General features: G+C 32.6%; 1 protein-coding gene across 1 annotated transcript in view; it reads left to right on the top strand.

Moving 5' to 3' along the window:
• The first annotated feature begins 4,510 nt into the window (after positions 1-4,510).
• Positions 4,511-22,914, top strand: part of LOC143256788 (kinesin-like protein KIF3A) — a 79,827-nt gene continuing 61,423 nt past the window's right edge. Inside the window, exons 1-3 of the mRNA XM_076514463.1 lie at positions 4,511-4,585; positions 13,884-13,982; positions 18,414-18,512. Coding sequence (XP_076370578.1) covers positions 13,977-13,982; positions 18,414-18,512 — 105 coding nt within the window. The 5' untranslated portion in view covers positions 4,511-4,585; positions 13,884-13,976. The remainder of the gene's footprint in view (positions 4,586-13,883; positions 13,983-18,413; positions 18,513-22,914) is intronic.

The raw sequence follows: 22,914 nt of genomic DNA on the forward strand, positions 1-22,914 counted from the left end.
GAAAAATAACTTGAAAACATAAGAAGTCCGGAAGCCATTTAAATAAGACTCAAACTGCTTCCAAACTTGTTAATAATATAATTTTCATAAAATAAATTTTATTGATTACCATAAACTGAAAATGAAAAGCAGAAAAAAGTTGATTTTTATAATAGGTCATGAGTATTTAGAATATAACTGTAAAAAGTTTCTGAAGATCTTAATCGAGTTTGACATCAAATTTGTGCTGATTCATTTTAAATCTTAATTTTCAGATAACGTCATGCACGCTTTTATATCGTCTTACAAACTTTGGATATATTTAGTAATTAATGCTAACATCTCTGGTTCATCATTAGCTTTTTGGCTATACAATTTGAGGTAAAAAATATAATTATCAGTTAGAGCTTCTGGATAATTTATATTTAATACAATAAAAGAGATTATTAGATTAAATGAAGTAAAAATGTTGACCAATACCTATACCCCTGCTGACCCTATTCCTTTTGTACTAGAATCTAGGAACTGTAAAACCCAACAAGTTTTCCTTTTGAAGCATCACGAAATAAATAATATCTGGTAAAATTTATCAATTTCAGAGTTATCAGCTAAAATTCCTGTTAGCCAAACCTGCTACTTATAGTGTTACTACAGTATATCATGTATATATATATATTCAGAATGAATAGAACTCTCTCATTACAAATTGGATTCCCATATAATCTTCAGGTGTACAGGGAAGAATCTCGTGATGATCAAATGTCATGCTCCTTAGAGCTTTCGTCATTCAACTAGATCAAGTGAGTAATTTTCTCAAAATTTCTGATGAAATTTTGCTTCAGAAAATTTATTAGATAAGTCTTAAAGCAAAGAAACATAGCACCCTTTATAGTATTGATTTCACAACCTCATTACTATCATTGCTTATAATAATCAAGCAATTATCATCCAATATTTAGTGGTTATTTTCTTTAACGGAATTCTGCACGATACCTCAGAAAGGATTACTAAGCTCTTTTAGAGCCTTTAATCTTGTGAGCTAAAATACGTCCTAAGTTATAGATATTGAAAAGGACATATCACATTAACAGGGAGTAAGACTTCCTACTCGAACATAAGCATTCTTGAAGAATGACCTTAGCCCTCTGTTCATTTGCTCTGTATACCACCATGACGTATTGTAAGTATTTATGCTAATGAAGATTGGAGATGCTAAGACAAAGTGCGTGTTTTCATCGTACCTAACACTTTGCATAACTCAAAAACAATTGGTTGCTGAAATTAGATTTATAATTTGTTTGGATCTCTCCAAGTGCTTTAAACCTTTAAGTTCAAATTAATGATTTGCCGACATATTGGCCATGGACTGTGCCAATTTATTACTCAAAGGCAAAGTCTTGATCCACTTTACCAAACAGCCAATTGCAACAAATGTGTACCAGTAGTTGTGTTTTGTCTTAGAAAATGAACCAGTAATATTGAACTTTCAGATGATTACACAAAGTACTATTACGTGAATCTGTATTCCTCCATTTGTGTTGGTTAAGCTTTACATTACTACAGATGAAAACCATCTTTCGTACTAAAGGTAATCTTAGGTCAGTCCCCATTACTTAGTTCGACTAGACAGTACCTAGAATGAGATCTAAAACGTTGAACCAAGGAACTAATAAAATCTTATCAACACATAAAACTTTTATCTTTTCATGGCAAAGGAAAGTCATGTACTTGAATTATCACGTTCACTCATCTGGAATCAACATAGCACTTTGAAATACCATCCTTCTTGTTGAAAATCGCTGTTGGATATGACCAAACAAATTCCAAATATCATATCATCTTATCCTTTAGTATCCATTGCATTTCAGAACTGGTTATATTTTTAGTACTTCAGAAAAGCTGGTTTATCTACCCAAAGCCACTTTATCTATTCAACTGACCATAAAGTTCACAAATACGTTGGCTTATTTAACCAATATATCCAAATTGTATACACAATTAATGATCTTAGATGACTATTCCAGAGTAAAGCTGGATTGTTGATTACCCACAATTACAAAACAACACAAAATATTTATTGCTCTTCAGACAGACAACTGCTTGAATTAATGTCACTTGCTTTCTGGACAAAAACAACTTATTTCGTGTGTAAGCTTTATAATCTCATTACTTGTTACTTTTTTAACATATTATGAAAAGATCTAAATCTGTCACATATTTGAACAATGTGAATAAAATATGCTTTGTATCAGTGACAGGGAAATGTGGCTATGACTAAAGCCTCTCATTTAAGGTTTCCCAATCAATACCAGGTTGAGACATTGCAAACGTCATAAGTGTACTCAAATACTTCAATCTTCAGAGAAGTAATCATTCTTTGATTTTGGGTAGCCGAGTAACAACTTCTTTTCAGTAACTCGTTCGTCAGTTCTGTGTCAGAACATGTTTATTCGTGACTTATTATTGCCTTGGCAGGATGTCTCCATTTCCAGCCCAAAACCAGTCTCAAGTGATATAAATCAGAGGTGAAATTATGTTAGTCCAGCTGATAACACCCCACGTGTCTTGTACAGACCATCCCATGCGATCAACACTCACCAATCATCTTCACTTTTTGGGGGGGGGGGGCAATGCCTGATCTGCCATTTTGGGTCAATTCTGTTAGCAGAGAATTCAGTTCTTTTCATGACAATAATTTCTTTAAATTGACTTACACTAGAGCCTGGGTAAATACAATAAACAAGTTAGCAAAAATATAAAATTTTGCAATAATATTATGTGGTCATGGCTTCAAGATCGCTTCTTTCCTTTCCTAATCGAAATATCTTAATTTAAAAACGATTTTCTGAAATAGTGAATTAGGCAGAACCAATATAAAACAATAGGTTTGAAAAGTTTTATATTTCAAAGTGAAACTGAGTTTTACTAAACCTAAATGAGCCTTTGCTAAGAAATCAATGGACTTGACATGAAATGTAGTACACATACGAACACTCAATATTTTTATGAATGCGAATACGAAAACGAATACAGGGAAAATACAAATATATAGTAATGTATTCGTGAATAATGTGTCAGATAATATGTAATAATGAAAAAACAGCAGTCGATAAGATTTCAATATTTGTAGTTTATAAATCAAACTTTTAAGAAACAAAGAAAGAAAATTCGAAAAAAGCATAACATTTCAATACTTTATCTTCAAATCATTTCCCAGTGTTGGTTTATTGCTTTATAATGCTTTTTTCTTGTTTACTATACTTTTTTTTTCAGGTGAAGTGATTGACTTGCAGGTATCAGATTTATATTTTATCTAATAATAACAGCAGATTCAACCACGAAATTACTTTAGTTGTCTGTATTTGAAAATTTCTTTGGGTTTCTTGTGTGTGGAATAAAGAGACAGGAAAGTATTGAATGAAACAAACACAACCTTTATTATAATCATACAAAAAGAAAATGCAGATAACATACTTATCAGGGGAGTAGATTTTTTACACACGATGGGGGGGTGATGATTTTTGCAACCACTTATGTGGACTGTTCAATTTGAAAATTGGTAATTTGATTACTTGAACCTGAAAGCTGTAAACATGCAGTCACATAGTAATCTTGTTGCCACGATACTTGCATGTATACTTCGGCCTACTGACTGATACTTACGAACTATCGCTTAGATCGAAAAGCTTAGAAACACGCCTATATTAAAGATGTACATTTCGGCTACTGAAAAAGCCTACATCTAGGCCTAATTATGTAATTCGATTGGTAAGAACATGAGAATCACGAGAACAAACACACAATTTGTAGGCCTGTGATGCAATAAAACAATTCAACAGACCAAACTGTAAGGGGGATGATTGTATGCACCATACCCACCACCTAAAATGAAGGGGGGGATGTATCCCACCTATCCCAACCAGGATCTACGCCCCTGATACTTACACAGTGTTAGTTGGTTGTAACACGCAGACAATGTCTATTAGGATTGCATATTTTATTACGGTAGGTAATCCTTTTAATGCAGATTATGTATTAGTTCAATATTCCCTCGAGTAGAATAGATATAATATTATATTGAAAAAAAAAATCAATTCCGTACAAAACAGTCTCAGCTGTATTCTGAACCACATATTTATGCTACAATTGTAAATAAACTAACAATATAAATTAGTTTTTTAGTTCCAAGATCACTAACACAGGTAGAAAACAATATACTTATTGTTATAAGTATAATGCTACTCAATATGCTATTTGCGTTGTGTCCAGCATGAATATCGAGCCTTTAAATTTTAGGGATATAATAAACTTTCTTGCTAAACTCTAAACTATCGGATTATACAAACAAAACAAAGAAGAAAGCATATATAAAGTACAAAATAATTACTAAAGAAAATTGCTTATTTGCGTGAAATAAATGCATTGGTAGACGTAGAAGAAATATGTGCAATTATAATATAAAAACAATTAATAAAATATTGAGTAATATATATTTTTAAATCTTAAACATTTTAGATATCCTGCATTAATTTGTACGCTAGGGGCACTGTCTTTACTCATAGTCCATTCGATTCCTACTAATTGTAATTTTGAGAAAAATATTTTAGTAAGTTTACTTCATTTGCATTATTTCAGTTATATAATTCAGGCATTCTATAATTTTGGTTATATCATATATATTTACGTATTGGAATTTTACGTGTTACTAGTTTAAAGTTTGGGGTCGACACGGTGTATTGGTTTCACACTTGGATTTGTAGTTTAATGGTTAGTCGTTTGGGGCTGCTGTACGATGTGATGATGTTTTTCTTGAGCAAGGCTCATCTCAATGTTTCAGTCTACTCCTTTGTTGTCTGAAAGAGCTGTGATGGACTAACATTTTATTATTAAGGGGGAATTAATTATTATTCCTTTCCACTTATTCCAATTGAATTGGAGTTCAATATTGGATTCAATGTGCCATCTGGGCATTGAAGGGATTTAACTTTAATATCAAGTTTAATGTTACATTAAAGTAGTTACATACAACATTGCTCACAGACGTTTATTTAATCATAAAATTTATGAAAGGAATAGATATGTGCATGACTGGTTTTCTAATGTGAAATTAATATGATTACATGATTGTTGTGTACATATTAAATAGTAAAAGTAATATGTGAGTGTTATTAAAGTGGTTACACACAACACATAGATGTGTATTTAATCAAAATTTATGAAAGGGATAGATATGACATGACTGTTATGTGTCCTGTAAAATTAATATAATTATGTGATTAATATATATGTAAAAATGGCTGGTATGGATTGAGAAAATCCTGTGTAGAGGGGCGAACAATGTTTTGACCTTCTTCAGTCATCGTCAGGTTCACAAAGAACCTCTACATAAAATTTCTCAACTCGTACCAGTCATTTTTACGTATATATATTTATTTCTACAAGTGGTTTCTCTCATCATCACAGATGATTATGTCATTGTTATGTACGTAGTAAATGGTAAAATAAAAGTAATATGTGAGTGTTGTAAAAGTAATTTACAAGATTGACTGTATACATGACCAACTGAAACATTATATGTTATTAGTTACAACTAAGTGATATCCTAACTGAGCCCTATCTAAGCTAGCTTAGGTGCTATAGAGAATGTAGTACTATTATCTTCATTCATCATGGTTTTTTGCATATTCAGGATAAAGTAAATTAATAAATATTTTGCTACTGTTATACATGTGAAAAAAACAACAACAATATTTCATCCCATGAGAGAAACTTGTAAGAAAGAAAAGATTGCTTGGCATAACTAGATCATGAAACTAATCAACTTAATGTCTTGCATATTATGCCATCAAGCTCTGTTACTTTTATGTGCTGGGAAACATGAATATTTTAGATGTCCATTGTGTAAATAGCATTTTAAACCATCATAAGTATTCACTACTACTGAATAAAAAAAATACTCAAGAGGTTGTATTTATTTAGGTTACCATCCATGGTTTCAAGGGGAGGGTAAAAGGTTTTTTTGTGATATTGTTGCATATCACCTGATCAGACAGAAAGAAACAAAATATTGTATAGGGAGATCAGGGTTTTTACTAATAGGAATACTTGTGCAGCAATTCAAGAATAATTTTAGACATTGGATTGTATAGAGGAAAATATTGATGGAAGTAATTCAAGATGGTTTTCCATACTAAATGATTTGACAGCCACGTCAGGGAGATGTTAGTTTGGGTTTATAATTATATCACTAATAAGGATATGGTTGCAAAAGTTGAAATAGAAGACATGTTGGGGGAAAAGTGATCATTGTGTAATTACATTTCATGTTTTGGAAAATGTTAGGATCAATGAAATTTTTGTTCTTATTTTTTTAGAAAGCCAATTTTGATACCAAAGGTAGATTGTGTGAATGAGTTAAAAGGCAATATGGGACAGATTTGAGTAAATTTTAAAAAGTTCCTTTTAAGTCAAAGTAGACATATTTCTTAAAATAGAAAAAAGAAAAACATGTTAGATAAAATATAATTTGCTTATTAAAGATATGGAGGAGAAAATTGGAAATAAGTGAATTAACTTTAAAACTTTTAATTGACAGATACATTGGAAGATTTAAAGGATAAAATTCCTATTAGTACTTTGAAGCTGTCTCCTGTTGGCAAAAACTGTAGAAAAGCTTGTGATTTTGTTAATAAGAAATCACCAAAAAGTTTATGAGAAACAGCTGGCTTATAATGTTAAAACAAATGGCAAGGATTATTTTTTCTTTTAATATAAGTGTGCTAAACGTAAAAGTAAGTAGAATTGTAGAATGAGGATTGGATGACAGAGCTTTAAAATATTTCTTCTGCTTTTACAAGTAAATATAGTAATATTTCTGCTTGGAAAATTCTGGGGAAAATATTGGGTTTGACCTAATATCACTATTAATCCCACAGTGTTGAGTAGAAAGATTGACAAATTAAAAATAGACAGCATTTCCTCAAGAATTTAAATGAGGTTAAATACTAGATACACAAGTATGTTCCTTCCATCGGTAGGTCAATAAATAGTAGGTGAATGCTTGAGGATTGGAAAGTTGCAACTGTTACTATTCTAAAGGAGGTGACAAGAGTTCCCTACATAATAAGTCAGTTATTCTTCATTCATAAATTCTTAGAATTACATTAGTAGTTAGAAAATTTTTAGCCTGATAAAGAAAGCTTTAAAAATTACTTATTGAAGTAAGATTCATAAAGAAAAGCCAACATTGATTTGTTAAAAGTTAAATCTAGTCTCACTAATCTTGTGTTTTCAAGGATGTTGCTTGTCATCTGGACAAAAAAAGTATGTAGAATTATACTTAGATTTTGAATAGGTTATAAGGTATCACATAAAATAATAGCTAAGAAAATTACTTTTTTTTTGTGTTGGGAAAAGACTAGTTACATGGATTGTAGGGTACTTAAGTGAGAAAGGCAAAAAGGTTATTAATGGAGTCCAGTTGGACTGGACTTTTGTTACTAGTGGAGTACATCAGGAGTCAGTGCTTGGACCCTTTTTATTTATTTACATTAACAAACTATTGCTAATTGCATTAAACTCTGATCTTTCTAGTGGTATTGAGGATGTTTGGGTAATATAGGATGACTTATATCAAGTAGTAAGTTGGACAAATACAGTTAAGTGGAAAACAATGCATATATAGGAACCAACTAACATCAGTGGATAAGGTATTCAAGACTATCAGAATAGTGCTCTGTTGCTAGTTTTTAAAGCTAATAGAATTTTAGTTTTATACATCTTGAAAGTCAAATGGCACTCCTCTTGGTGAAGGGTGGCTGCATGGTCATTTGCATTTAGATATGTAGAAAGAAGTGGGAGTTACAAAGATAGTGGAGAGTAAAAAATTTGCGTTGATAGAGGGCAGTACTAATCAGAAAGGCTTTTTGTGAGTGAAGGTATCTATCAAAAATACATTTCCAGTTTAGAAAAATGTTAAATTACTACCCTCAAAAATTTTCTAAGTTCTTTGCTATCGGCATAAGTTCTTCAAATCCACTCATGCATTGCAAAAGTGAGATGCCAATTAAGGACCATTATACAAGTCAGGAATGTTTATTAAAGTAAACAATGTGTATATGTATAGCAATATCTCCAGCCTTAATATTACTGATTGGAGTTTTATAAGTAACAAGAAAAAGTGACTGTAAATATTTTACTGAAGCTTGTACAATAGTAATGAATTCATCAGTAAGTATGTCGTAGAATAGTTTTAACCCTTAAACAGTGGGAATGTTGTAGGTAGCAGCATCAGTTAATGATGGCTGCCATTTAAAGGTTAAACTTAATTCAAATGCATGTGTTTGTTATTTTCCATCCTTTTACTTTCTGCTATTGAAAAAAAAGCTGATGTTTTACTTATGTTCAGTAATTGCAAAATAACCTGTATAACTTGCAGTGCATTAACAGGAAATTGCCACACTGAAGATTTATCATTTTCCAAGTTTGCTGGTCTTACTGGTTACTATTATATTTCAGAGAGTTTTCTAAAGTAAATGATTGCCATAGTAGATTTTTCAACTCTTGTGAGTGGTGATATATTCTCCTGATTTTTGTGCTTCTCTTGTTAAATGTGTGCTTATTTGAACACCTGGCACAAAACCATGTGGCTCAGTAAATAATGGTCTTATGGAATAAAGCAAATGCAGCAGTAAACTGTTGAAAAACATGCACTGTTAAACTAAAAGCTACATATAAGCATAAATATTATTCTCCATGAATAGACATTAAAAAAAACTTAAGATAATTAAAAATTGTTACTTTAAAATAGGAAATAGGGATAATCAAAGAAGTACTGAAACAAGTTGAATCAAGATGCAATGATTATATTTTAAAGTTTAAAAGCAGCAACTAAAGTAAACATATTAGGGTTATAGGCTATAGCCCCTCCCCTCCTAGGCAAAACATCTGAAGACTTTTTTTGCCTTCCCTGGTTAAAAGATTTGATGAATCTATGTCTACTTCCATCTCTATTCCTGCCACTCCTTCCAGCGACTGCTCATGTCCACTTCATTTGGCTTTGGGTCTTTCCTTGGGTCCATCCTCTTCTGCAGACCTGAGATGCAAAACAATTACTTGTTTATATCCTCAGTCACTGGAATCTGTCCAGATAGAGAGACCTGTCTACTTTACCCTGGGCAAGATCCATGGATGTCAATAGACCTCCATCCAGTAAAGAAAAAAAGTGTGGTAAAAAATAGAAGGGCTCCCTGCCCAATTCTCCCCCACTTTAATAAAAATGGCTACTTTGATACTGTAGAATTTTTGGGGTTTTTGTTTGAATATAGATGACATAAAGGATCTGATTCATTCTTTCCATCCTGTGTGTGTCTCTCCTTACAGGAAATGTTTCTGAAACCTGCCAATGCAGTCATCATTTTGCAGTTTTCTTTGTACAGAAAAAACAGGTTGTGCAATGGATGAGTGCATGGAGAGGTGGCACTGATGTTCAGTCAGTATGGGCCCACCCTGTCTTTGCCACTTGATACACCCTTGGAAGCTGTAGCCATCCATTTTTTTTGGGTCATGCCATCACTATTTGTTCTCTGCCTGGCTTCTGAAGCTACCTATGTTCAGTTGGACCTTGATGCCCTCACTGAGCAGTTACCATTTCCCTTGTTAATCCTAGGGGATTTTAATGAACATAATCTCCTTTGGGGGGGGGGGCAGGGCAGATATTGATGGGAGGGGTTGTTCCATTGTTCCATATAGTGTATGGTCTCAGATCACAACCTTTCTCTCTTCAGGACTGATTCTTATACTAATTTTCATGCACTTAGTCAGTCTTTTACTGCTATTGATCTCTCTAGCTATTCCTCTTCCCTGTTCTCTTACTCTTCTTGGAGGGTTGACAGTAACCCATGTGGCAGTGATCATTTCTATTCATTTTGAGAGAGACTGACCATGGTAGATGTCATTTGATGTTCGTGCCTCAATGGAAGTTGGACCAGGCCAACAGCTCACCAATGTGGATTACCTGATTTGACTTTAAACATTAATCAGAAAAGCCTTTCTTGAATGTCAATATCTTGTGTATGTATTCTTTTATCTCGAGAAAGCTTATGATACTATGTGGAAGTATGGCATCCTGTGAGACCTCCACTCGTATGGGTTGTGTGGCCATTTGTTTATTTTTATTAAACATTTTTAATGGGCTAATGATTCCAAGTCTGTATGGGTTTGAATATAGAACCTGCAGGAAAAAAGAAGCATCGGTGTTAAATATGACAGAACTCTGTCTCCCTGAAACAAGTAACAAAGTAAAATATAACAAACATGTTACCAATAGTTCAAAAAATGGATAGCAGATGACCTAAGACCAGACTCAAGTACCACTGAGGATAATATTGAGACATTCTTAGGTACCATAAACAAAAAGCTCTACATAAATCTTGAAAAAAATTAAGATGCAAGAGGCTTTTGACTTCCATGGCAAGAAAAAACTGGCTGAAAAGGCAGTTCTATGAACAGAATTCAAGAAAGCTGACAAGCTCACTTTAGAAATAAATACATGAAAGAGAAGAGAAGCTGTGGAGGGTTTGGTGAAATACAAGAAATCAAATTCTAAAGGTGCCAACCAAGAAGTATATTCCAACAAGACTGATAAACTGTCATAGAGGAACATTAGCAAGAATGTAATAACATACAAGAGATCAGTGAAGAGAATCTAATAAAACTGTAAACAATGTGAATCAGAATATATAAGCATCCTTGATATGCACTTTATCATCTAACAGCCATGACAAAGTAACTACTTTAAAGTTTGTATTGCTTCCATCATGAAATAAGGAATGTAGAGATAATGACTGAGACAGAGAAGAGCTCATAGCAGTCTTCAATTTCCCAGTTTCTAGGGTGCCACATAAAACAAGAATATAAAACCATGTGGAAACCAAAATTAATAGTTTCATACTATTGATGAGTTGGAAATGTGAAATTTTATGATGAAACAATGAACACAAGGTAGATCATCCTGAAGTGGAAAGCAAATTAGAAGGTTAAAAAAAAGGAATTGGTGAAGCAGATATAAAAATGAACTTGAAACACTCATTGAGCCCCAGTGGTTGAAATGACAAAGACTCAACAGATTAAAACAAAACTATGTGGCCCTTCATAAAACTTTAGAGGGAAGGGTGCAGAAAACAAAACAGAGAATTGAGCAAAATATGTTAATCATTTATTGACAGTCCCAAAGCAGAGATACTGCATGAGGAGAAAAAGAACATCTTCCAGTTGCTGTTTTCATGAAACATTACTGAAGTGCTTCATTGAAGTGACTTATGAATCAGAAAAATCTAGAAAGGATGTTTGTGTGTTGTATCAGTAAGTTGCAAGTTAGAGTTAAAGCCATATCCTCTTCAACAACACAGAAGCATATGGTAGGAGATTTCATTGGGGTTGAATGTAATGATTAACGTTTTCAGAACTTAGGAGAAATAACTGGAGGATCCAGGTTTAGCTTGGGTGCTTCTTGGTATATAATAAAGCCAAACATGGCATCGATGAAAGTGGATATAAAAATGAACTTGAAACACCTGCTAAGCCCTGTGGTATAAAAGACAAATAATTGACAAATTAAAACAAAACCATGTGGCCCTTTAAAAAATGCAGAGGGAAAAATATGGGAAACAAAACACAGTTACTGAATATTAAAGGAGCAAGAAAAATTAAATATAAAAGTTCAAGCACTGACAGACTCAGAAACAGGTAACAGAGAAGAATAGCAAATATTATCTGGATATTGATCATTTGGATAATGACCTGAGATAAGCTTCAAATCCCTAGTTCTAAGCAACTCTTGTTGATGCTTTTTCCCTGACTAAATAACCAACTTAGGAGAAATTCTACCAAAAACAAAAAATTGCAAAGAACAGGCCTATTAGAGATCATCAGCAACAGTGGGGGCAGAAACAAATTCCCTGCAAAATAGCACTTTAAGTCAACATAAATTAACATGCAAGCAAAGTGGCAAACAGAAACCAAGTTAGTAAGTGCTGGTGCCAAAGAAGAATGATTATAGCTACAGATGACAATGAAAAATCTGATGAGAAAATAGGGTGGGATCTCACATTTAGAAAAGCAGAAAAATGAATGAGTCCACCAAAAGGATAGTGGAATGAGAAATGCATGGTAAAAAAAGGGGGCAGTAAGATGAACCTATATTTCTAAAAGCATTAGTTGCAACCTGAATTTCAAGAGAAGATGGAAAAACTAAAGATTCTGAAGTGGTATCCTTGTAGCAGCAGTGGTGTGAAAGAATCACACTTTTTATTTAATTGTGTTATGTTGTCCAACTGACTCTAATTGTTGTTTCCCAGAATGCTTTCTATTTGTTATCAGAGTGGGTTGCTGCTATATTGCATGAGCAGAGACCTTTTAATTGGTTCATCACAGGTTATTTATTCTTTATGCCAAATCTCTCCATAGATCTTGCTCTATTAACAGACTGTCTTGTACAGTTGGAAAATCTTGTTTACCATAATGTTTATAAACACCCTAGATGTGAATTTTGTGTTATGTATCATCAAATGTACCATGATGCCTTTGCCAACCTGGTCTTGTTTTTGTTTTCTACTTTATTGATATTGCTATTTTTTCAATTAGGGATTGGGTTTGCTACTTGTGGTTATTCTTCTGCTTCAATAGTATCTATAACTGGTGAGGTTTCCTTTAATGTTTTCAAGTATGGGCTGTCTTTCTATATGGGATTTCTGTTTTTGAGTAAGTCTTTATGCTCACATTTTTTTAAATATTATTAACCTTTGTATTTATCCTAAATTCAAGTATTACTGTATCTATAAAATATAAAAGTTCACTATTCTTGAGGAGGCTAATGTTTAGAAATTTTTGAATATACATATACATGTGGGGGAATGGAGTTTCACAAGTAACATTTACTTTAGCATTAACCATAGAATTGCTTTCTTCACTCTTCACTCTGGAGCTCTGTGAGATTGTGCTCTCATTTGGAGGTGGATTAAGGGTGCCATCTAGTGGTTGATGATGCCAAAGCAAGTACCTTTTCTCAAGTTTACAAAAAATGCTAGTCATATTAGCAATACCTGCCAAGCAAAAAGTGTTTTACTTTCAACAATCTGGTGTAGTATATGAATTTAATTGTTTTAAATATAATTTTGTATATATAGGTAGTATCATTGCCACCTAGGAGGAAGTATTAAAACTGGCTGAAGTTGTATTCTTGTTTGTTGACCAGAATAAGAGAGCATATGATGGAAGTGTATGACATAACAGTTATTCCTAAGGGATGTAAAATCCTGGCAGGCTATTTTGAATGGACATTTTGTATTAAAGAAATCTTTAAGTTACCACAAAGGAAAATTACTACTGAACCAAAATAACTTTACAATTCTTTAACCAGACTTTTAAAATCTAAATATAATTGCAGTGACATATCCCTTGTACATGAACACTATATTCTGTTAGTTTTTCACAAACCTGTTCATGTTTTGAATGGTTGTGATAAGAGGATTGGAGGTGCAAGTAACTTGTGACTACATTTTGTCATATGCAAAATTTTGCTTGTTTGCATGTGTCAGCACGTATATATACATTCTTCTGCTAAAATGAGGTAACAAATTTAGAATATTCTTGTGGATGTGAATTTGAATTACTTAAAGTATATTAAATTTTGCTTAAGATGACATTGTGCTGCTGTTTTATTTATCAGCAGTTTTAAGACCTAAAAAATAATGAATCAGTAACATTCTGATTAAAACATTCTGCTAATTGTTAATGCATGTATTTTTATTTAGGTTTATGCTTTATAAATTTTTTTATCATCTTGTTTTTATAACTTTAATATGTTTCTAAGAAATTATGTTGAACTTGGCTGTGAATATTTTCAGAAAATTCCATGGATATTCTGTTAGCTGAGACTATTTATTCTGTGTAGGGAACAGCAATTCAGATATTCAAGGTGAATCATCTATGTAAACATCATGCCTGTAAGTTATTTCTTTTGCCATTTCTAAATCGTTCATAAAGCTGCTTTATTGTTGAAAATATGATGTTACTCAGTATTTTTCCAGCGTTCATGTACCACCATGATATTTCTAAGTCCCGCATTTTCAATAATATGTGGTGTTTAAATATATAGAATTTTTAAAATTCCGTACAATAATTTTAATTTTATGTTGGGACATAAATAAAATTTTTAAAGAAAACATTTAACCAGCTTAATCCAGTTTATAAAGTAACATTTGTTGTCAGTGATTTGCTTGCATAATCAATCTCAACCATCACGGTGTCAGGAGATATGAATTGAGTGAAGTCAATAGAGTTTGAGACGTTCTTTGTGGAGACTCCTTTATTTCACACAAATGTTGGTTACTTGTTTGTCATGTTTTGTGAAGCTAATTTTGTGGTTGATTATAAATGCAGTGAAAGGCATTTACACCAATGAGTGAGAACTAGTTGGAGATAGCTATAGGCCATTTCTTAGCAAAATCGATGTGATCAACTATCATATTGTGCAGTAATTATAATTAAGCATAAAAATTGCACTATTGTTTCATTAGCTTCAGTAGACAAGTTGTATGTATTCTAGAAGTTGGTCAAAGATGCCCCATGGATTTACATACAGTTTGTGAATGATTCTTAGTGCAGAAAGAAATGAATGATAGTTGGTTTTATATGATCTAATAGTGTTATGGTGTTTTATTCTAGTTTTCACTGATGGAATAATTATTACTTTAAAATGACATCTTTCTGTTTTGCAGGAACATTGTGATTTGTATAGCAAAATGAAGCAGTCTTAAATTTGTCATCTAAAGTTGGGATTGGAAATTGTTTCAAATTCTATCAAACTAGTATAACTTTACTTGTTTATTTCTTATTTCAATATTTAATTTCATTTGAATATTTCTTTTAGAAAATCTGCAAATAATCAACAGTTCCTATTTTCCATCAAAATGTTTTTGTTTTTTTCTCTTTGTACATTAAGTGCCATAAACTACATGGATATTGCTTTTTCTGACAAATAGTTTTAGGGACAATCCTCTAAATTAAACTAAAATTATTTTTAAAAAATCTTAAAGCTATCCATTATTATTCATAATTCATATTGTTATTAAGCTTCCTCTTAGACTCATTAAATTTACTGCCTGTCCAACATTTAGAGGTAACCCATTCCAGAGGCCAACCACACTGTTAGAAAAATAAAATAGTCTTAGCTGAATATTCTACCACCACAAAATTTATACTTGTGTCCTGTATTCTACTATTTTCACTGTTAAGTATGAAAAAAGATATGTCAACATTATCAATTTCACATGCAATCTTAAATTTTTCAGTCAAACTTTTTTTTTCTCAAGAGAAAACAATTTCAAAGATCATAATCTCTCCTCATGGGATAAACCCTCTATTCCCGGCACTATTCTAGTAACCCTTATCTGAACCCTTTTCAACAATTCAATGTCCTTCCTAAGGTAAGGAGCCCAAGATGAGCACAGTGCTCCACATGCAGTCTAACCAATGATCTATACAAAGAAAGTGTAACCTCTTTAGACTTGTGTTCAATATTTCTGTAGATACAACTGAAAATCATATTTGCCTTACCACTAGCAACAGCACAGTGCATGAATGGCTTAAGAGAATGATAAATCATTATACCAAGATCCCTTTTTTTCATGACACTGTTGAAGTTACTACCATCAAAATTATACTTATAATTCAAGTTCTGATTTCTCATATGCATTATCTTGCATTTTTTGTAATTAAAACCACTCTGCCATTTATTTAACAACTCAACACACTAAACGATCTAAATAGTTTTGTAGAGTAGCAGTATCTTCTTCATAGCTAGCTACACCCAAGACCTTAATATTTTCAGCATATCTAAATATATTTTATTGATCATTCTTTCACCTATGTCATTAGTGTAAATCAAAAAGAGCAAAGGTCCTGAAACTAAGCCCTAAAATACCTCACTTGTGACATTAATCCAGTTTTGACTGAACTCCATTTATAACACTTTCCACTTTCTTCCACCCAGCCACTCTTCAATCCAATTAGTTAATTTGGACTCCACACCAATAGAGATAATTTTTTGTTCAATCTTTTTATGTTGTACAGTGTCAAATACTTTCTGAAAATCCAGATACACCAAATCTGCATTCTTACCCTTATCTACTTAAGCAATAACATTTTCAAAGAATGTCAAAATACTTGTAAGGCAAGGTTCTTCCCTAGTGAAAGCATGTTGACTATCCAATAAAATTTTAAACTTTTCTAACCATTTCTCAATGAGCTCAATATAATATGTATGAATTTGTCTGCACATTGGCACTTGTTAAGTATTTGCACTACAATATTTGATACATCATGTGTATCTTCACAAAATTTGGTAGACTTTTAGAAAAGGTTACAATTATTTTAAACACAAAAAATCAGATTTTCAATGAAATATTTTTACCAAAGATTTGTTTGTGAAATTATTGGTCTGTTTTTTTTACTAGTTCACGTGCAAAGTAATTTCATGTTATGATTTTAAAAAATTTGTTTGTCCCAAAATCTCAAATATTATTAGTGTATTTTCTAAAACCTCCTAAATACATTTCAAGTGTTTATGTTCAGTAAGACTTTATATTCTATGCTATTTTCTATACCTTAAGTATGTGGGGTCTGTGAAGTGACCAAAGTTGTAACCATAATAAAAAAAAATTATGAAATAAATATGCTTTTTCTTGTGCTAGAATGATGTACATATTATAACATGAAAATACAAATGTTTATTTTAAGTAACTTAAATTTCATATCATTATATATTTATTATTTTTTTATATTGACCTTTCATTCATGGCTAGCTAACATTACATAACTTGCATTGATGCGGTGCACGTATACTCGTGTTACTGTATCCAGTAGTATTAAATTGACTTTTAGTCTTCCCTATCTTGGCTGTATTTTAGTGGTCTGGTATTTCATGATATTTAGCTACATTTCAATTATTATACAATATATATGTATATAGATTAATACTATTTAGACATAAGTTTTAATACTTATTTTTTCTTAAAATATAGAACAATAAATAAAGGAGTAAAGCAAACAATTCTTTTCTAACTATGACCTTTGTACTCGCTGCTGGACATAGGTTGCTAAGCCCTTTAAAATTTCACATGTGGAAGATATGAAACAAAATTTTCTTTTAGGTTTTATATATGTACACAGTTGAATAACCAAAAAAATCATAAATAACTGTGTTGATACCATAGAATTCCACTATAATTTATTAAGCTTAGTAACTAAGATAAATTTAGGTTTAACAAAATGCAAAACTTGGTTCAAAAAAAGATGGTAGATATCTTTTAGCATATTAAGATGACTGAGAAAACCATTAGGGAGACATTTTAAGCTGTCGATTGGTTAGTCACACTTCATATATTGAGTAAGTTTATAGAAGGGACTGTTTCCAAAATAGAAAGAAGTGAATACGGCCACTGTGTTTGATTTAAGTACATAAACAAAATAAAAAGATGCAAGATTATAATTTTGTATTCTAGCTTATTAATATTGGTAATTTGAGTTCCTAGATTGTACAAGAATATAGATTTAGTATTTTTACATCACAAACATCTAATTTTAAACTCTGCTGCATTCAACATACCACATAACTTACTAAAATCTCTATTTTGTGTGTGTTTTCTCAGTATTTACTTTTAAATTAAGAAATTAAATCATATATAATATTAGAACTTAAATCATAGTCTACAATTGATTCCAAACTTATTGACATAAATTCATAAAATAGTAGTTGAATTAAATTTTGAATGCAAATCAACAAACACAAGGACATGGCCTTTGATCCATGACTTGTCAAGAAAGGATTAACTGTTAAATTCCATTTGTGATTCACATAAATTGTTAAAACATTTAAGCTGTAATCAAATGTGTTAAACATACATTGTGTATGTATGTAATAACTTAAATCTTGAGATATTTCTTGTAAAATATTTGATTTTTTTGTTATAGATATGAATACTGTGTTTTTATAAAATGTTGTTCTTTATTTTATAACATATACGTATTTGTTTTTAGAATTAATCATAAAAAAGTACAGTATGAATCCACAGTTAAACCTAGTCTATCAATCGTTGTTTTTGAGACCAGTAAAATTAAACCTCATCATGCCAGCTTGTGCATATATTTTTGTGAGATTGAGCATACAGATGTTTTTGTCAAAATGAGAATTTTATCTGAAATTATCTTTAATATAAAGGTTTAAAAAATTTATGGTGTGACAAAAATAATAAAGTTTGAGAGTGATTTTCAGGTACAAATACATCAAGTTACATAAATATGTCAATTCGTATTGGTTTATGGACTGCATTATTAATGGTTATGTTAATTTGCATGTGAATATATTTTTCTTACAGGGTGAAAAATCCAGTGATTCTGACAATGTTCATGTTGTGGTCCGATGCCGGCCCATGAATGAGAAAGAGTTGGCATCTGGATATAAATGTATTGTTGAGGTAACTTTTAACTTCCCTTTAATATACATTTATTTCATGATAGTGTTTAAGAAGTCAGGTTTTCAAGAGTGATTTTTGATCTGAAACATAATTTTACCATACGTAAGTTTTAGGTAAAATGTAATTATACTTTTTAAATACAATTCATTTCATCTTTTTTTGTTTTTTGTTTTTCATGAATTTTTCTAATAAAATATTTATTTGTTCAGATTAAAAAAATTACCACACAGTGCTCATGTATCATAAGTATATAGAATGTGAGGCAAGTAAAGTGAGACACTAACTTGCATTTGCACAGGTATGTCCTGTACCCAAAACAAAAGTCAGTGTATATATATATATAATTTTAACTTTACTCAAAACTCGAAAAAAAGAAACATTGCAGGTACAAAACAATTATATACCTCCCAGACATCATAAGGTGGGTAGAAATGTCCTGGTTTTTGAAGTACTGGCAGAAGTAATACCCAAATTGTGTTAGGGTACACTTTCTATTAAGTTCAACCTCAGTTTTATTTATGCCTTTTGGTATAAACAAAGGGAGAGAGAGAGAGAGGGGAAAAAAGATAAGAGCAGATGTTGGTGTTCTAGCCCATAGTGTCCCACACCTTTACCATCTTTTGCTGATAAAAGAAATGATTTTGCATTTCAAATATTTTGGCTTTGGTTGGTATTTATGCCCAAACATCATATTGGGAGCTGTAATGCCAAATTCAAGGACTGTTTTACTGTCTCTCTCATTTCTGTATGTATCCCAATTATTTCTTATTAAAAAAGAAATATTTATTTATTTTATCTTTTGAGCAGCCACTTTCCAACGTATGGCTGTAGACTACAAAAGATGGTAAAGATGTGAGCTAAAGTAACCACATTTGTCTCCCTTTTTTTCCCCCTCTTTTTATTCTGTGAGACCTTCAAAACTGAAGTTAAACTTGATATACTGTGTACCCCCAGTGCAGTTTTGCCCTTTCTTCTGCCAGTACCTCAATATCCATGGCACACTGTATAATTACCCCCATTATGGTGTGTGTCTAGGTGATATATATTTGTTTTGTAGCTATGATATTTCTTTTCTTTCTTGTTCTGCATAAAAATTTTTTGTTTTAGATTTTAAGTAAAATTACAATTATTTTTTATTTGAGGTTTGTTTATGCTGTGTTAAGTTCACACTGTTCTTTGTTTTTAATTTACACACACACACACATCAGTTTGTGAAATTTATTACCACTTGTTGCTTCCTATGAAAGATCTGTGAAATGATGCTTCTGGTTGGTCACATGAGTAACAAAAAAAAATAACTGCAACTCACATAGCTGGTATCATGCCTGTGAATGTAAGTTTTGTTATATTGCATGAAATGTAGGCACTAGCAAATAATTTTTTTAGCATTCAAATGTTTAAAGCAAGTTTTTGTGTATAAAGTTGAGGAAGAGCCACAGTTAAATATATGTATATAAACAGCACACACAACATACAAATTGCTGGATTCCTTAAAGAGGCTGTTCAGAATGGAAACAGAGTAAGTATGACTAAGTAAATGTGCTAAATTAGTACTAAATGTGACATGATAACCTGATCATTATGTATGCATAATATATACATATTTATGTATGTGTGTGTGTGTGTGTGTGTGTGTGTGTGCACTATACACTACCAGTAATTTTTTAAGGCTGTGTCTAGGCTTTTTGGAATTGGGAGTGAGGAAGACAACTGGGAAAGTACATGGTTGGGAGGGATGATGTCTTAAACATACATACAGTTTTTCTCATTGACCTGTTGCGGTTGCTACTTGTCTGAGCTCCTATCTTCGACAAATACAGCAGTATTTAAAAATGAGTTGAAATGTACATATCTATAGGAATTTATTACCCACTGCACCTGCCATTCTGCAGTTTGATTTTTAAAGTTCTGTGAAATTTTGTAAATAAATCATCTTTTGCCTAGATTACAGAGCTAGTACCATTTTATATTTTGCTTAGCTCCTGATTGTTTTTTTATGAGAAAAGTCCAGATGTTAACGTAAAGTGTTTACCTAAAAGAGTTTGCTTCCTGGAATCATTTCCGTTGTGGGTGGTAACCTTTTTTACTCTCATATACAGCCATTATTTTAAATCTTCAGAGAGAGGAAAGGGGTAGAACAAGTTTGTAAGTTTATTTTAGTTATGTGTACAGGTTAGAATATTCTGTTGCAGAGAAATTGTTACTTCTGCTTGTGGCAGGTACAAGTAATTTTTTTGTTTTCAAGATCAGATGATTTTGTAAAACATTTTCTCTATTTTAAATGTTTTGTTAGTGCTATGCAAAATGTACCTAAGCACTTTAACATTTAATTATTACACTGTGTTATATCTATACATTGTTTAATACCAGAAGTTAGGGTAAAACTCATTTGAATTTTTGAGTAAGAATAAAAGTTTGGTAGTTATGATTGTTTGGTAGTAGACATGTGCATCTTAAAATGAAATTGCAAGCCCCTTCCATTCTTCAAGGTGTTCACCTCTGAACCATAGTCATTGTTCAGTGGGCATGAAGTCATAATTACGCTCTTTGTTGGAATGATCCATGAATAGTGAGCACATGCACAAATAAAAATTAAATGCTCTCATCTTTTCTTTCTCGACCAGTGTATTCCTTCATTCTAAACCTTTTTCCTTTAGATAGAACATGCATGTAACTTCCATCTAATTATTCCAACTTATTTTTGAACAAAAATTCTTAGCGCCTAGTTAAATAACTCAAATATTTAACTTAGAACTTCTAATTACAAGCAAGAAATTTTAGTTTCTGATACAATACTTTATCTTTGCTAACATTTTCCTTTCCCAAGTAGATGCTATCCTCTGTATGTACAAATTTTGTTCACTACTAACCATGTAAATCACACCTAAAAATCAAATGTTTATGCATGATATTGCTGCACTGTTGCATGTAAATGAGCATATGACAACACTCTGTCATTGAGGGTGCAATGCACCATCTTAGTACTGGCTTTCTCTATACTGATTATTTAGTTATCACTTGTGTGTGTGAAGACTTGTCTTTATTTTGCTCTTGAATGTTTCTGATATAGGCATTTTTTTTTGTGTATCAGCAGTGATATAATCTATTGTGGAAATATTTAGTTGTTGAATTTTTGTTTTCCAACATTTTCTATACCGGGGACCTCCCAGGGAAGGTTCTGTTCTGTCTGGTTACCTTCTCTGGGATCTAAACATCCACCCACGTGTTTGCTGTGCGTGGTGACCCATGAAGGGGAGGAAAGGATCCTGGTGGTTGAGGAGTCCAACCCTAACACACCAATTTGGCCTTGAATTCCTGTAGACAGGCGGCCTTTGGGTGGCCCCCCTTGGGTCAGTCGGCTTGTCCACTTGGGCTAGAGTCAACCAAGTACCAGTGTTGGAAGATCTCAACGGGTGTTGTGGACGTTGTGCCTGATGCTGGTGTTTGGGTATAGTGCTCATGAAACCCTGGCGTTGCTGCATTGTCCTTGCATGACATTGTAGTGCATCCCCTGGTAGGGCTCCATGGTAGGTGGGGTCAGTGAGTACCAAAATTTTTCTTTTTCCCTATGGATCCTGCTTCAAAAATTTTAAATAAAATAGTGAAAAAACAGTCAATAGGTAAACAACCACGTCTTAAAGACTCTGAACAGCAATCTACAACATCTGTAACACACGTACCCCATTTTCTTATATTACATTCTCTTTCAGAAAAACCTTGAGGGCAAGTGTCCCCCTTTTTTATTCAGAAGGGACGAGAGGGTCTTGCTGGCTCTCCAAAGTCAGTAAAGAAGCTTCAATCTGGACACATATTAGTTGAAACATCCACAACCCAACACAGTGAACTCCTCTTGAATTCAACGGCAATTGGGGATATACCTATTGAGGTTACCTCTTGTGCTACCTTGAATTCATCACGAGGAGCTATTGTTGAGAGGGATTTGAAGAACGTCCCCAAGTCAGAGATTCTCGCTGGTCTCTCCACTCAAGGAGTGTCTGCAGTGAGGCGCATCTCCACTCACAAACATGGAGTTACACTGCCAACAGATACCCTCGTTTTGACATTTACTTCATCACGTGCACCTGCCACCATCAAAGCAGGTTATCTAATTTGCAGGGTACGGCCATACATTCCAAACCCTCTCCAATGTTTCCGATGTCAGAGATTCGGCCACTCAAAGACATCATGTCGTGGTTCCCTGACATGTGCTCGTTGTGGGGGCAAGGACCACGATGCCTATGAATGTGACATGGACCCACATTGCGTCAACTGCAATGGTTCTCACCCTTCCTACTTTCGTTCTTGCCCAAAATGGTTGGAGGAAAAGAAGTGCAGCGTTTGAAAACGACTCATAACATTAGTTATCCTGAGGCTCGGAAATTGCTGCCCGCCACTCCATCTC

Source organism: Tachypleus tridentatus, chromosome 1, assembly GCF_004210375.1.
Source record: "Tachypleus tridentatus isolate NWPU-2018 chromosome 1, ASM421037v1, whole genome shotgun sequence".
Lineage (NCBI taxonomy): Eukaryota > Metazoa > Arthropoda > Merostomata > Xiphosura > Limulidae > Tachypleus > Tachypleus tridentatus.